The sequence below is a fragment of the Ranitomeya imitator genome, chromosome 1 (assembly GCF_032444005.1).
Source record: "Ranitomeya imitator isolate aRanImi1 chromosome 1, aRanImi1.pri, whole genome shotgun sequence".
NCBI classification, from domain to species: domain Eukaryota; kingdom Metazoa; phylum Chordata; class Amphibia; order Anura; family Dendrobatidae; genus Ranitomeya; species Ranitomeya imitator.
This window is the reverse complement of record NC_091282.1, coordinates 1,224,081,709-1,224,095,573: the sequence shown is the minus strand read 5'-3', so window position 1 is coordinate 1,224,095,573 and position 13,865 is coordinate 1,224,081,709. Positions and strand designations below refer to the sequence as shown.

The window sequence follows — 13,865 nt, the reverse complement described above, 5'->3', positions numbered from 1 at the left end:
CTTTCCCCAATACAACTGATGGTATTCCCGAATGTAACCCGATAGGACCCTAGATCACATGCACTGAGAACTCTTGACACTCAGTAGCCCCCGATGCCCCATTTGGAGCCCATCTGAGCATATTTTTACAATTTTATCTACTAACTTTCCACAGCGAACTGAAGGCTTGTCGATGAGTTTCCTAATGGATTCTTCGCGATACAGCTGTACAAGCCTTCATCGGCTAACGTCACGTCCTGGATCTTCAGGCTTAGAGAATTCACAGTTGGCACCACCTGCACTCTCTCGCCAGGAGCGCCGTGAGAACTGGTGTTTCCTATTAGATTCCCATCCTTGTAGATCGTTAGCTCGGAGGATGGATTGCTGTCCACGGTGCAGTGAATTATCGCCAAGGAGCCACGTTGAGTCTCTAGGAATGAGGAGAGTGATGGGATTCTTGGAGGATCTGCAGTAACAATAAAGGCTCGCATTACGTATAACTAGTCATCACTCGTCATTTCCTTTTATTATTGTGCTTTTCTATTACATTTTGCTATTTTTTTTATAAGATAGGAGTGACTCACACTTGACGTTTATTATGACAGTCGGGGAGGAATCGCTCCCTTTCTCATTTTCCACCTTGCAGTAGTAATAACCGGCAACATTGGTGGATACCGCTGGGAAGTTGAGAGATTTCACAGAACTGTCTTTGATCAGGATACTATTCTTAAACCAACTGTAGTGAACGTCTTCAGGTCTGGCTCCAGGAACCTCACATGTCAGGGTCACAGCCTCTCCTTCTTTGATGTCTTGAGAAGGAGATACAATGATCCTAGCAGCTGCGAACATGAAACAACAGGAATTAACTAATTAGATTATTGGGGTACAGTAAAACATTGTTCATCATCCTTATCCAAGATGGTGTGTGATCACTGCCTCCATGCACAGGGAAGTTATGGGAGGCCATAGATTGTAGCACACAAGTCATCCATTATCCATAGGATAAGAGATAACGTATTGATCTCTGGGTGTCCAACTGCTACATTCCAGGACACCCCAAGACTGTAGCTCAGAAACACAGAGAATGAACTATTGAGACCCCCATTTTGAAATAACCCTAGGGATCCTAACCCTAACCCTAGGGTTAGGATCCCTAGTAACCCTAGGGACCCTAACCCTAACCCTAGGGTTAGGATCCCTAGTAACCATAGGGACCCTAAGCCAAACCCTAACCCTAACCCTAGGGATCCTAACCCTAACCCTAGGGTTAGGATCCCTAGAAACCCTAGGGACCCTAACCCTAGGGATCCTAACCCTAACCCTAGGGTTAGGATCCCTAGTAACTCTAGGGATCCTAACCCTAACCCTAGGGTTAGGATCCCTAGTAACCCTAGGGACCCTAACCCTAGGGATCCTAACCCTTACCCTAGGGTTAGGATCCCTAGTAACCCTAGGGATCCTAACCCTAACCCTAACCCTAGGGTTAGGAACCCTAGTAACCCTAGGGACCCTAACCCTAACCCTAGGGATCCTAACCCTAACCCTAGGGTTAGGATTCCTAGTAACCCCAGGGACCCTAACCCTAGGGATCCTAACCCTAACCCTAACTCTAACCCTAGGGATCCTAACCCTAACCCCTTGGGGTTAGAGTTAGGGTTAGGATCCCTTAGGGTTAGGGTTTGGGGGTGGCTTATCAGTGTGTATTCTTGTGTTTTTCTATTAAAACGTATGCGTTTACATAGCCATCAATACGTTTTTTTGCGGCAAAAAAAAACGCCGCTAGAAATTACTACATGTTGCATTTCTGCAACACAATGCATGCAGAGAAAAGACGCATGCGTTGACAAAACGCGGCAAAACGCACGCAAAAAATGCATGCGTTTTTAATGTTAAGTATAGAAAAAAAACGCATGCGTTTTTTTGCGGTTTTTTGCACTAAAACGCAGCGGCAAAAAACGCAAATGTGAAACCAGCCTAAGTCATTGCAACAATTTGCAATTTTGGGAAAAACCCCTTTAATACAGAACGATTAAGTACCGTACATGGCCATACCAAATATACTAGAGGTCTCCAAAGTCTATACATGGTCATCACGGTCATCAGAGATCACGGAAGAAGCAGAAAAGATTGATATACATTGTAGAGTTGCAGGAAAAGTTTCATTTGAGTTGAATGGGTCATTTTTGTAGTGGTCTGTTAGTCAATAAATAGAACCTTCCACTGGACTCCTAGGTATAGAAATGGCAAGGCTCTCAATGCATGATGGACTAATAATACAGCCAGTACGAGGGTGGAGGTCCTCTCCGCTCCCTCTCCATAATGTGGCCCCGATGGGCCCCTCGTTCCTCTAAAAGCTACTTTAAGTTACAGAATTTGTATTATCTCGTGATACTTTTGTGAGACAAATATTGTCAAGTTTACTTGAAGATGGATTTTTTTTTTAAATTTGGATTTATAACTTCTGCAAATAGAATAAATGCATAAAGTCAGCACATACAGAGCTTTTAAAATATAGGTTTCGTTTCTCAAGATTTGCCTATCATTAATATATATTTTCTTCTTGCTATGTAATATTTTTGCTCCTGGAGTTATGTCTTATATTCCGCGAAAATGAAACTTTCACTTGTTGTGCAAGATGCGATGTGTAATCCGTCACTGGGCGCCACATGAAGTCATTCGGAGAAAAGAAGATTCGCAACAGGAAGGGAAATCCTGAAAATCATTTTACTAATTAATTCTGTGTAATGAGTTTGATTACATTTTTTTTTGTTTATTAGCTTCGAAAATGCAAAGTTCAGAAACGTTATAATTACCCCAGCTCAGTTCTGACTTCCCTGCTCTCCCACCAGGGCTGGGAACCATCCAGAGATTCCTGGACAGTCGGGAAGTTTGGAAACTCGCACCCTGCCCCCAATTGTCCAAAAAGAAAGTGATGTGTCTGTGAGTTTTTTTGAAGTTGGAGATTTCAACACAGATTAATGTAAATGTAATTATCTTTTTTTTGCAGTTCATGCAGCTGATGCCCTCATGTCAGGATTATGGGATGTAGATATTCATCACTTAGAATCTTATTATTTTATTATGGCTTTTCTATGTGTCCATAAAAAAAATATAGAGTCAATTTTGACAATCTGTCCCTGGAAATGTAAAGTCAAACCAAACAAAGACAAAACAGGGATAACCTCTATTATACAAAAGCACTAGCCAACATTAGGGAGGAGGATAGGGACAGGGAGGAATAAACTAAATGGGAACAGGGACCAGGAGATTAACACACACGTACTACAGCAAATCACAGAACAGTACAACTGCAACTACTCAGCTTAGCACTTAGCACAGGAAGAAGAATCTTTCACCAGCAAAGAAAGAAATGCTCAGTGCTAGTACAGGTAGGGAGTAGAGGTGATTAGCAGCAGTAACACGTGTGTGCACAAAAGCTGAATGTTCCCATCCAACATGGAAAGAGTCCTTAGCCCCTTCAGCACTGAAAGAAAGGAACTCTATTTAAAAAAGAGCACAAATCACGCCGTCTCTAAAGAGGACCTGCAATTCATTACCTGTTGTGACCTTCTAACTCCAGGTCTTCCAGGGGGACGTGACACCCTTGTGACAAGTAGAGAGGCTGTGATGGTATATAAGTTAATAATAAATAATAATAATTTTATTTATATGGCGGCAACGTATTTCACAGCACTTTTTATTTAAGAGGAGACATATATAAAAATAAATTCAATACAAGGAAGGACAATTTAAACAGTTACATTAGCAGTGAGGGTCCGGATGCTCACAAGCTTACAATCTACCAGGAAATAGGGGGGACACAATAGGTGAAAAGTGCTTGTTATTTCAGGTCCAGCAATTGTAATAAATAGGGGTTTTCATATAAAGCTGCAGGATCCGGTCATCAGCCCATGTGTTTAAGTGGATTTATCAGGTGCAGTTATCGTGTGCGTGGAGGGTGAGGAGACAGATGCATAGGAGGGAGCAGATTATGAATAATGCTTAGAAGGAGGGAAGAGGGAAGAGTTCGGTTAGTGAGTTTAAGGTGATAGGTTTGTTTCAGGAGATGTGTTTTTGAAGCACACTTAAAAAAATGGAGTCTAGGTATCAGTCGAATTGTCTGGGGTAGTGCATTCCAGAGAACTGGCGCAGCATGAGAGAAATCTCGGAAACGTAGGTGAGAGGATGTTAGTCTTAGGTCAGTTTCAGAACAGAGGGCATGTGTGTGGTGATATAGATAAGGGAGAAGATATAGGGTGGTGCAGAATTGTGGAGGGCTTCGCGGGTGAGAGAGATGAGATTATATTGTACTCTGTAGCAAATGGGTAACCAGGGGTGAAGCGACTGGACAGAAATACAACCATGGCTGCCACATTCAGGATGGTTTGAAGAGGAGAAAGTTTGGTTAGAGGGAGACCAATGACTAGAGAGTTGCAGTAGTCCATACGAGAATGAATATGAGCGACAGAAAGAGATTTAGAAGTTCCAAATGTGAAAAATGTCAGATTCTGGAGATGCTTTTAAGAAGCAGGTGACAAGAGCGAATGATCAGATACAGGGAATAAAGGTAAGAGGAGTGTCAAATATGACCCCAAGGCAGCGGGCGTGCTGCTGGGGAGCTATGGTTGAACCCTCCAGGGTAATTTCAATGTTAAGAAAAGTTCGGTGAGTAGAGAGAGGAAACACAAGAAGTTCAGTTTTGCAGATTCAATTTCAGAGATGACATGATGGTAGAGACAGCAGACAGACAATCCTTGGTATTTTGTATTAGGGTAGGGGTGATGTCGGGGGAAGAAGTGAATAATTGGTGTCATCGGCATAGAGATGGTACTGGAACCCAAATCTGCTGATTGTTTGACCAATAGGGGCAGTGTATAGAGAGAAGTGGAGGGGGCCTAGGACTGAGCCCTGCGGAACCCCGATAGTAAGGGGAAGAGGAGAGGAAGAGGAGCCGGCAAAAGATACAGTGAAGGAGAAGTCAGAGAGGTAGGAGGAGAATATTGGCCGATGGAGCGGAGCATAGTGAGGAGGAGCTGGTGATCCACAGTGTCGAATGCTGCAGAGATCCAGGAGATCAGCATGGAGTAATGACCATTAGTTACATAGTTACATAGTTATTAAGGTTGAAGGAAGACTATAAGTCCATCTAGTTCACCCCATAGCCTAACCTAACATGCCCTAACATGTTGATCCAGAGGAAGGCAAAAAAACCCATGTGGCAAAGAGTAAGCTCCACATTGGGGAAAAAAATTCCTTCCCGACTCCACATACGGAAATCAGACTAGTTCCCTGGATGAACACCCTATCAAGGAATCTAGTGTATATACCCTGTAACATTATACTTTTCCAGAAATGTATCCAGTCCCCTCTTAAATTTAAGTAATGAATCACTCATTACAACGTCATACGGCAGAGAGTTCCATAGTCTCACTGCTCTTACAGTAAAGAATCCGCGTCTGTTATTATACTTAAACCTTTTTTCCTCCAGACGTAGAGGATGCCCCCTAGTCCCGGTTTCAGGTCTATGGTTAAAAAGATCATCAGAAAGGTCTTTGTACTGTCCCCTCATATACTTATACATTAAAATAAGATCACCCCTTAGTCTTCGTTTTTCCAAACTAAATAGCCCCAAGTGTAATAACCTATCTTGGTATTGCAGACCCCCCAGTCCTCTAATAACCTTGGTCGCTCTTCTCTGCACCCGCTCCAGTTCAGCTATGTCTTTCTTATACACCGGAGACCAGAACTGTGCACAGTATTCTAAGTGTGGTCGAACTAGTGACTTGTATAGAGGTAAAATTATGTTCTCCTCATGAGCATCTATGCCTCTTTTAATGCATCCCATTATTTTATTTGCCTTTGTAGCAGCTGCCTGACACTGGCCCCTGAATATGAGTTTGCCATCCACCCATACACCCAGGTCTTTTTCATTGACGGTTTTGCCCAGAGTTTTAGAATTAAGCACATAATTATACATCTTATTACTTCTACCCAAGTGCATGACCTTACATTTATCCCCATTAAAGCTCATTTGCCATTTATCAGCCCAAGCTTTTAGTTTACATAAATCATCCTGTAATATAAAATTGTCCTCCTCTGTATTGATTACCCTGCAGAGTTTAGTGTCATCTGCAAATATTGAAATTCTACTCTGAATGCCCCCTACAAGGTCATTAATAAATATGTTAAAAAGAAGAGGACCCAATACTGACCCCTGTGGTACCCCACTGCTAACCGCTACCCAGTCCGAGCGTGCTCCATTAATAACCACCCTTTGTTTCCTATCCCTGAGCCAGCTCTCAACCCACTTACACATATTTTCCCCTATCCCCATTATTCTCATTTTATGTATCAACCTTTTGTGTGGCACCGTATCAAAAGCTTTTGAAAAGTCCATATACACTACATCCACTGGGTTCCCTTGGTCCAATCCGGAACTTACCTCTTCATAGAAACTGATCAAATTAGTCTGACAGGAACAGTCCCTAGAAAACCCGTGCTGATACTGGGTCATGAGGTTATTCCTCTTCAGATACTCCAGTATAGCGTCCCTTAGAATGCCCTCCAGGATTTTACCCACAGTAGAGGTTAAGCTTACTGGCCTAATTAGATTTAGCTGTTAGTAGGTCATTAGAGACATTAGTGAGGGCAGTTTCAGTAGAGTGTAAAGAGCAGAAACCGGATTGAAGAGGGTCGAGAAGAGAGTTATCTGAGAGATAGCGGGTAAGACGGGAGTGGGCCAGGCGTTCCAGGAGTTTAGAGATGAAAGAAAGATTAGAGACAGGTCTATAGTGTCGCGACTCCCGGGTATTACTGCTGCAGGGAGAGTTGCACACAGAAGCAAGGGAGCAGAGCAAAGTGCCTGGTTACTAACCAGGTAACAAACAGGATCTGAACCATGTGAAAAAGTGGGAGGTGGTCTGGGGTGGAGCCAGATGTCGGGGTGCAGAGGAGACCATACACACAGGAGAGTAGTCAAACAAGCTAAGGTCAGAACCAGGAGATCAGGAGGTACCAAAGGGGAGAGAAAGGGGATTGTCATAAAAGAAGCCAGAGGTCAGAAATCCAAAAGAACAAATGAGCAGAGTAAAGCACGAAGAGCAAGGAACACAATTGCAAGCTGAGCACATACTGTACCCCAAAGTTCAGGCACACAGACTAGACGAAAGTATAGCTGACAGGGAATCCTAGTCTGGAGTGAGTATAAATACCCCTCCCAGAAAGAAAAGGAGGCCAGCAAAATTAACCCTTAGAGAACAGGACATTAACCATGTCCTAACCATGCCATATAACACAGTTCTGGTTGAGGGATTTTTTTTAAGTATTGGGGTTATGATGGCATGCTTAAATGAGGAGAGAAAGATACCAGAAGAGAGAGAAAGGTTAAAAATTTTATTTTAGTTAGGTGAGTGGTGACAACCGGCAAGAGAGACTGCAGGAGATGTGAGGGAATAGGGTCACTGTTGCTGGGCGAAAAGAAACGAGAAACCAGGTAACATCTTCTTCTGTAACAGGCTCAAAGATGCAAATGAGGTTGACATGAGGCAGGGTAGAGGCAGGGTAGAGAAGCCAGGCTCTGAGTACATTGTTCAGAAATGTTCTGATGGATGTGGTTGATTTTTTCTAGGAGATGAGTGGCCAGATCCTCACCGCTGAGGTTGGTGGTGGGGTCCTGTGCTTTAGGGCTCTGGAGGTAATGTAAGCTTTCAAAAAGTCATTTTAGATTGTTATCTAGGGAAAAGATGATGGTGGTGAAGTAGGATTTAAAGAGGAACTTTCTCTAAATTTTACATGTTGAACCGCACACATTATGTAACCGGCTGTAAAGCAGAATTACCGTAATTTTTATTTTTTTATTTTGCCTCTCCATTGTGGGAATATTAGTAATAAAAGTATTTTTCACTTAATGCGATGTGAATACCTTTCTGTCCAATGATGACAAAAGTATTCTGGTAGTGATACCGTTATTGGCTAACCAGAAAATAATGTTTGCAGCTTTCAGAGCACAGTGGCTCCTTCTTCAGGCAATATTACAAATGAAGAAGGAGCCACTGTGCTCTGAAAGCTGCAAACATATTATTTTCTGGTTAGCCAATAATGGTATCACTCCCAGAATACTTTTGTCATCATTGGGCAGTAAAGTATTCACATCGATTTTTCTGGCTAACATGGTAGCACAATACTATTTGTTATTGTAGATCACTTAATGCGTTAACTTTAGTTACCTCTAAGTGGGCGCTTTCACTGGGGTGTGGATAACAAAAGGTTAATTAAGTAGGTGCCAAATACTTTGATTCCTAATATAAAGGCATATATAGAGGCACAATAAAAAAGGAAAACATTTGATTCCACTGTTTAGTCACCATTACATTGTGTGTCCAGCTCGGCATACAAAATTTGGTGAAAGGTCCTCTTTAATAAAGACAGCAGCATCTTAAATATAAAAAGAGCTCAGAAGCACCTTGTGTAACTGGAAGAGGCACACAGAGCTCACATCCAGCCTGCATTACTAGGAGAGGCACACAGACCTCATATCCAGCCTGTATTACTGGGAGAGACACACAGACCTCACATCCAGCCTGTATTACTGGGAGAGACACACAGAGCTCACATCCAGTCTATATTACTGGGAGAGACACACAGACCTCACATCCAGCCTATATTACTGGGAGAGACACACAGACCTCACATCCAGCCTATATTACTGGGAGAGACACACAGAGCTCACATCCAGCCTACATTACTGGGAGAGACACACAGACCTCACATCAGGTTATATTACTGGGAGAGACACACAGACCTCACATCCAGCCTATATTACTGGGAGAGACACACAGACCTCACATCCAGCCTATATTACTGGGAGAGACACACAGATCTCACATCCAGCCTATATTACTGGGAGAGACACACAGATCTCACATCCAGCCTATATTACTGGGAGAGACACACAGACCTCACATCCAGCCTATATTACATGGAGAGGCACACAGACCTCACATCCAGCCTATATTACTGGGAGAGACACACAGATCTCACATCCAGCCTATATTACTGGGAGAGACACACAGATCTCACATCCAGCCTATATTACTGTGAGAGGCACCCAGCCCTCACATCCAGCCTATATTACTGGGAGAGGCACACAGACCTCACATCCAGCCTATATTACTGGGAAAGACACACAGACCTCACATCCAGCCTATATTACTGGGAGAGACACACAGACCTCACATCTAGCCTATATTACTGGGAGATACACACAGACCTCACATCCAGCCTATATTGCAGGGAGAGACACACAGATCACACAGCCAGCCTATATTACTGGGAGAGGCACCCAGACCTCACATCCAGCCTATATTACTGGGAGAGGCACCCAGACCTCACATCCAGCTTATATTACTGGGAAAGACACACAGACCTCACATCCAGCCTATATTACTGGGAGAGACACACAGACCTCACATCCAGCCTATATTACTGGGAGAGACACACAGACCTCACATCCAGCCTATATTACTGGGAGAGACAAACGGACCTCACATCCAGCTTATATTACAGGGAGAGACACAGATCTCACATCCAGCCTATATTACTGGGAGAGACACACAGACCTCACATCCAGCCTATATTACTGGGAGAGACACACAGATCTCACATCCAGCTGGTGTTACTGGAAGTACTGCACAGAGATAACATCCAGTTCATATACCCTGAAAGACACATACAATTCACATCCAGCCTATGTATCTGGAAAAGGCACACAAAGACACAGTTATCAGATCCAGCCTATGTTCTTGTGAGAGACACTGAGCTCATCCAACCCATATTTCTGGAGATCTTAAATTCAGCCTACATTACTGAGAGAACAACACAGAACTTATAGCCAAACAATATTACTTAGAAGGGCAAAGCCAGCTCACATCCAGCCTGTATTACTGGAATTGACACTCTTATATGTAAAACCACATCTGAACCTTTGATCTGACTACAACTTGAACTTCAGGTGTAAATAAATGAATTAATGAAGATTGTGGACTGAAACAGTGCATTTTTTTATAACCTAAACGAATCCTAATGTTTATATGTAAAAAGGTATCCACAAATATATGCAAAAAAAGAATTACTTTCTTGTTAAGGCTTCACTTCCCTTTTAATTTTTCCGCTTTAATAGTGCAGATCATAGATTGTTACGAATCCTTTCATTCAACCTACATCATACTCAGAGGTTTTCCCATCTCACTAAATGGTGTGATACCTCTAGTGTATGCTGACAGATTATGATGGGTTGGACTCTGACCTCAGGGACACCCGCAGATCCAAAAAAATGAAGATGTTGCATTGCTTTTTAACTTTTCCCTGTGCAGCGGTGGCGGCACTCCCGAGCACCCGGCTGTGCGTGGATACATCGGCGCCGAATCCCCTTCACATTCAAGATCTAGCAAAACTCCGTCACTTAGTAATATGCTAAATCCCCATTAAAAAAAAATCACAGTAAAGCCACCGAAGCATTTCTGAGCTGAACAATGTCTGAACATGGGGGCCAATCTATCCACTATTTATCATTTGGGAAAATGGCCACCGCGATCTCCATCTGCGCATGCGCGGCATCCCGCGGCCATTTTCCTGAAGCCCCGTGCAGCAGAGCACTCCATCTGCGCACGCGCGGCCTCAGGAAGATGGCCGCCCCCACTGATGACAAGGGTAATAGCGCAGATCGCACGCTTTTTCTTCACCTGCGCGCAGTGGATTCGGCACTTGGACATGCGCACACCACTACGCCACCAACGGAAAGCTGGGGAAGAAACAGCGATGTCACCACGCCCACCTGACCTGACCAGCCTGATTGACAGACGAAAACGGCGACTTTGGTAATGTATTTCGCAGCATAGGTGGGGAATCAGGGTACACTACATACACTATTGTAACGCACAGCGCAGGCCCTATTTAACAGTATTTTTATCTCAATCTGAAAAAACGGGGTGACAGGTTCTCTTTAAAGTGTGCTGCAAACTGGGGAAAAAATGCGGCATGGTGTTTCAAAAACGTGAATGCATTTTTGAAGGAAATATTGGAGAAAATTAGCGAAAATCTCATTGAAGAAAAATCCAAAACCCCCCCCCCCCAAAAAAAAAAAAAAAAACTCCACTGATACAATGATACAAAATTTTAATCCAGAAGCTGGTTTCCTGTTAGGGGTTAACCCTTAATGGGGACGGTGCTTTCAACAAAACGGCATAAGTCAATAATACAGGTTGTGATGGTGTGATATGCTATGTGGGTATCATTTTTGTGTATATTTCTCTTTTACTTATTTTCATGGTGTTCTCTTGTAGAAGGAGTTATTTGCTAATTGGTGAATGGCTGTGGTTGCCATCTGATATCAGTACTGTATTGTTGTCTTCTCACAAGGTCAGTGAATAAACCAGTTTGCTAATATGCTAATGACATATTGAACTAGCTTGTTGAAACAATGACCCCCTGTAGTGCCTTATTCCCCAAGGCACCTTTGTCAAGTCTGGGAGGCCTGAAAACCACCCCATCCTGTCTGACTACATGACTGGACATAAGGAGGGGGGCTGGGGAGGACATGAGCTGAGAAATCAGTCCTGTGTGGAATGATGATGTGGACTGTTATGATAGGCAATTCAGAAACACAATGTACATAGCGATCAGAGCACATACAGTGATCTGACAATAACCCAAAATAATCGAATGAGCTCTGAGACGTGGGAACTCTGTAGACCGCAATTCCTGATCCTCTCCAAACACAACTAGAGGCAGCCGTGGATTGCGCCTAACGCTACCTATGCAACTCGGCACAGCCTGAGAAACTGACTAGCCTGAAGATAGAAAAATAAGCCTACCTTGCCTCAGAGAAATACCCCAAAGGAAAAGGCAGCCCCCCACATATAATGACTGTGGGTAAGATGAAAAGACAAACGTAGGGATGAAATAGATTCAGCAAAGTGAGGCCCGATATTCTAGACAGAACGAGGATAGAAAGATAACTTTGCGGTCTACACAAAACCCTAAAGAAAACCACGCAAAGGGGGCAAAAAGACCATCCGTACCGAACTAACGGCACGGAGGTACACCCTTTGCGTCCCAGAGCTTCCAGCAAAACAAATAGACAAGCTGGACAGAAAAAATAGCAACAACAAATAGCAAAGAAGCACTTAGCTATGAAGAGCAGCAGGCCACAGGAATGATCCAGAGATACACAAGTCCAACACTGGAACATTGACAGGAAGCATAGATAAAAGCATTAGGTGGAGTTAAGTAGAGAAGCAGCTAATGAGCTCACCAGATCACCTGAGGGAGGAAACTCAGAAGTTGCAATACCACTTTCCTCCACAAACGGAAGCTCCCAGAGAGAATCAGCCGAAGTACCACTTGTGACCACAGGAGTGAACTCTGCCACAGAATTCACAACAGTACCCCCCCCTTGAGGAGGGGTCACCGAACCCTCACCAGAGCCCCCAGGCCGACCAGGATGAGCCACATGAAAGGCACGAACAAGATCGGGAGCATGTGACATCAGAAGCAAAAACCCAGGAATTATCTTCCTGAGCATAACCTGTTGTGAATTCTGTGGCTGAATTCACTCCTGTGGTCACAAGTGGTACTGCAGCTTCTGAGATTCCTTCCTCAGGTGTTCTGGTGAGCTCGTTAACTGCTTCGTTACTTAACTCCGCCTGATGCTGCTATCCCTGCTCCTTGTCAATGTTCCAGTGTTGGATCTGAGCTTCTCCTGATTGTTCCTGTGACCTGCTGCTCTGTATAGCTAAGTGCTTTTTTGCTATTTTGTTGCTTTTTTTCTGTCCAGCTTGTCTTTTGTTTTGCTGGTAGCTCTGAGAAGCAAAGGGTGTACCGCCGTGCCGTTAGTTCGGCACGGTGGGTCTTTTTTGCCCCCTTTGCGTGGTTTTTGCTTTAGGGTTTTTTGTAGACTGCAAAGTTCGCTTTACTGTCCTCGCTCTGTCTATGATTATCGGGCCCCACTTTGCTGAATCTATTTCATCCCTACGTTTTGTCTTTTCATCTTACTCACAGTCATTATATGTGGGGGGCTGCCTTTTCCTTTGGGGTATTTCTCTGGGTGCAAGTGAGGCCTATTTTTCTATCTTCAGGCTAGCTAGTTTCTTAGGCTGTGCCGAGTTGCATAGGTAGTTGCTAGGCGCAATCCACAGCCGCTATTAGTTGTGTTTAGGATAGGATCAGGTGTGCAGTCTACAGAGTTTCCACGTCTCAGAGCTCGTTCTTTTGTTTTTGGGTATTTGTCAGATCACTGTGTGCGCTCGGATCGCTAGGCACACTGTGTCTCTGGATTGCCTTCATTACACCCTTCATTAGCAGACATAACAGTACAAGGAGCCAAACTAATGATTCTCAATAGAGGGAAAGAAAAAGTTCTGACATCATTTTTTTTTCTCTGCTCTGTGTTCATTTTTTTTTTTTTCCCCTAGACATTTGGGTGATTCTGGACACAGGTGTGGACATGGATATTCAGGGTCTGTGCTCTTCAATGGATAATCTCGTTATAAATGTACAAAAGATTCAAGATGCTATTGATCGGAAATCTATGTTAGAACCAAGAATTCCTATTCCTGATTTGTTTTTTGGAGATAGAACTAAGTTTCTAAGTTTCAAAAATAATTGTAAGCTATTTCTGGCCTTGAAACCTCATTCTTCTGGTAATCCTATTCAACAGGTTTTGATTATTATTTCTTTTTTGCGCGGCGACCCTCAAGACTGGGCATTTTCTCTTGCGCCAGGAGACCCTGCATTGAGTAGTGTCGATGCGTTTTTCCTGGCGCTCGGATTACTGTACGATGAGCCTAATTCAGTGGATCATTCTGAGAAAAATTTGCTGGCTTTGTGCC

The 13,865-nt window shown here is 43.5% G+C and overlaps 1 protein-coding gene across 1 annotated transcript in view; it reads right to left on the bottom strand.

Moving 5' to 3' along the window:
* SIGLEC1 (sialic acid binding Ig like lectin 1) overlaps positions 1 to 13,865 on the bottom strand; it is a 181,855-nt gene that overhangs the window by 141,379 nt on the left and 26,611 nt on the right. The window contains exons 6-7 of the mRNA XM_069745100.1: positions 564 to 818; positions 146 to 445 (exon numbers count right to left, since the gene is read on the bottom strand). Of these exons, the coding sequence (XP_069601201.1) occupies positions 146 to 445; positions 564 to 818 (555 nt within the window). The remainder of the gene's footprint in view (positions 1 to 145; positions 446 to 563; positions 819 to 13,865) is intronic.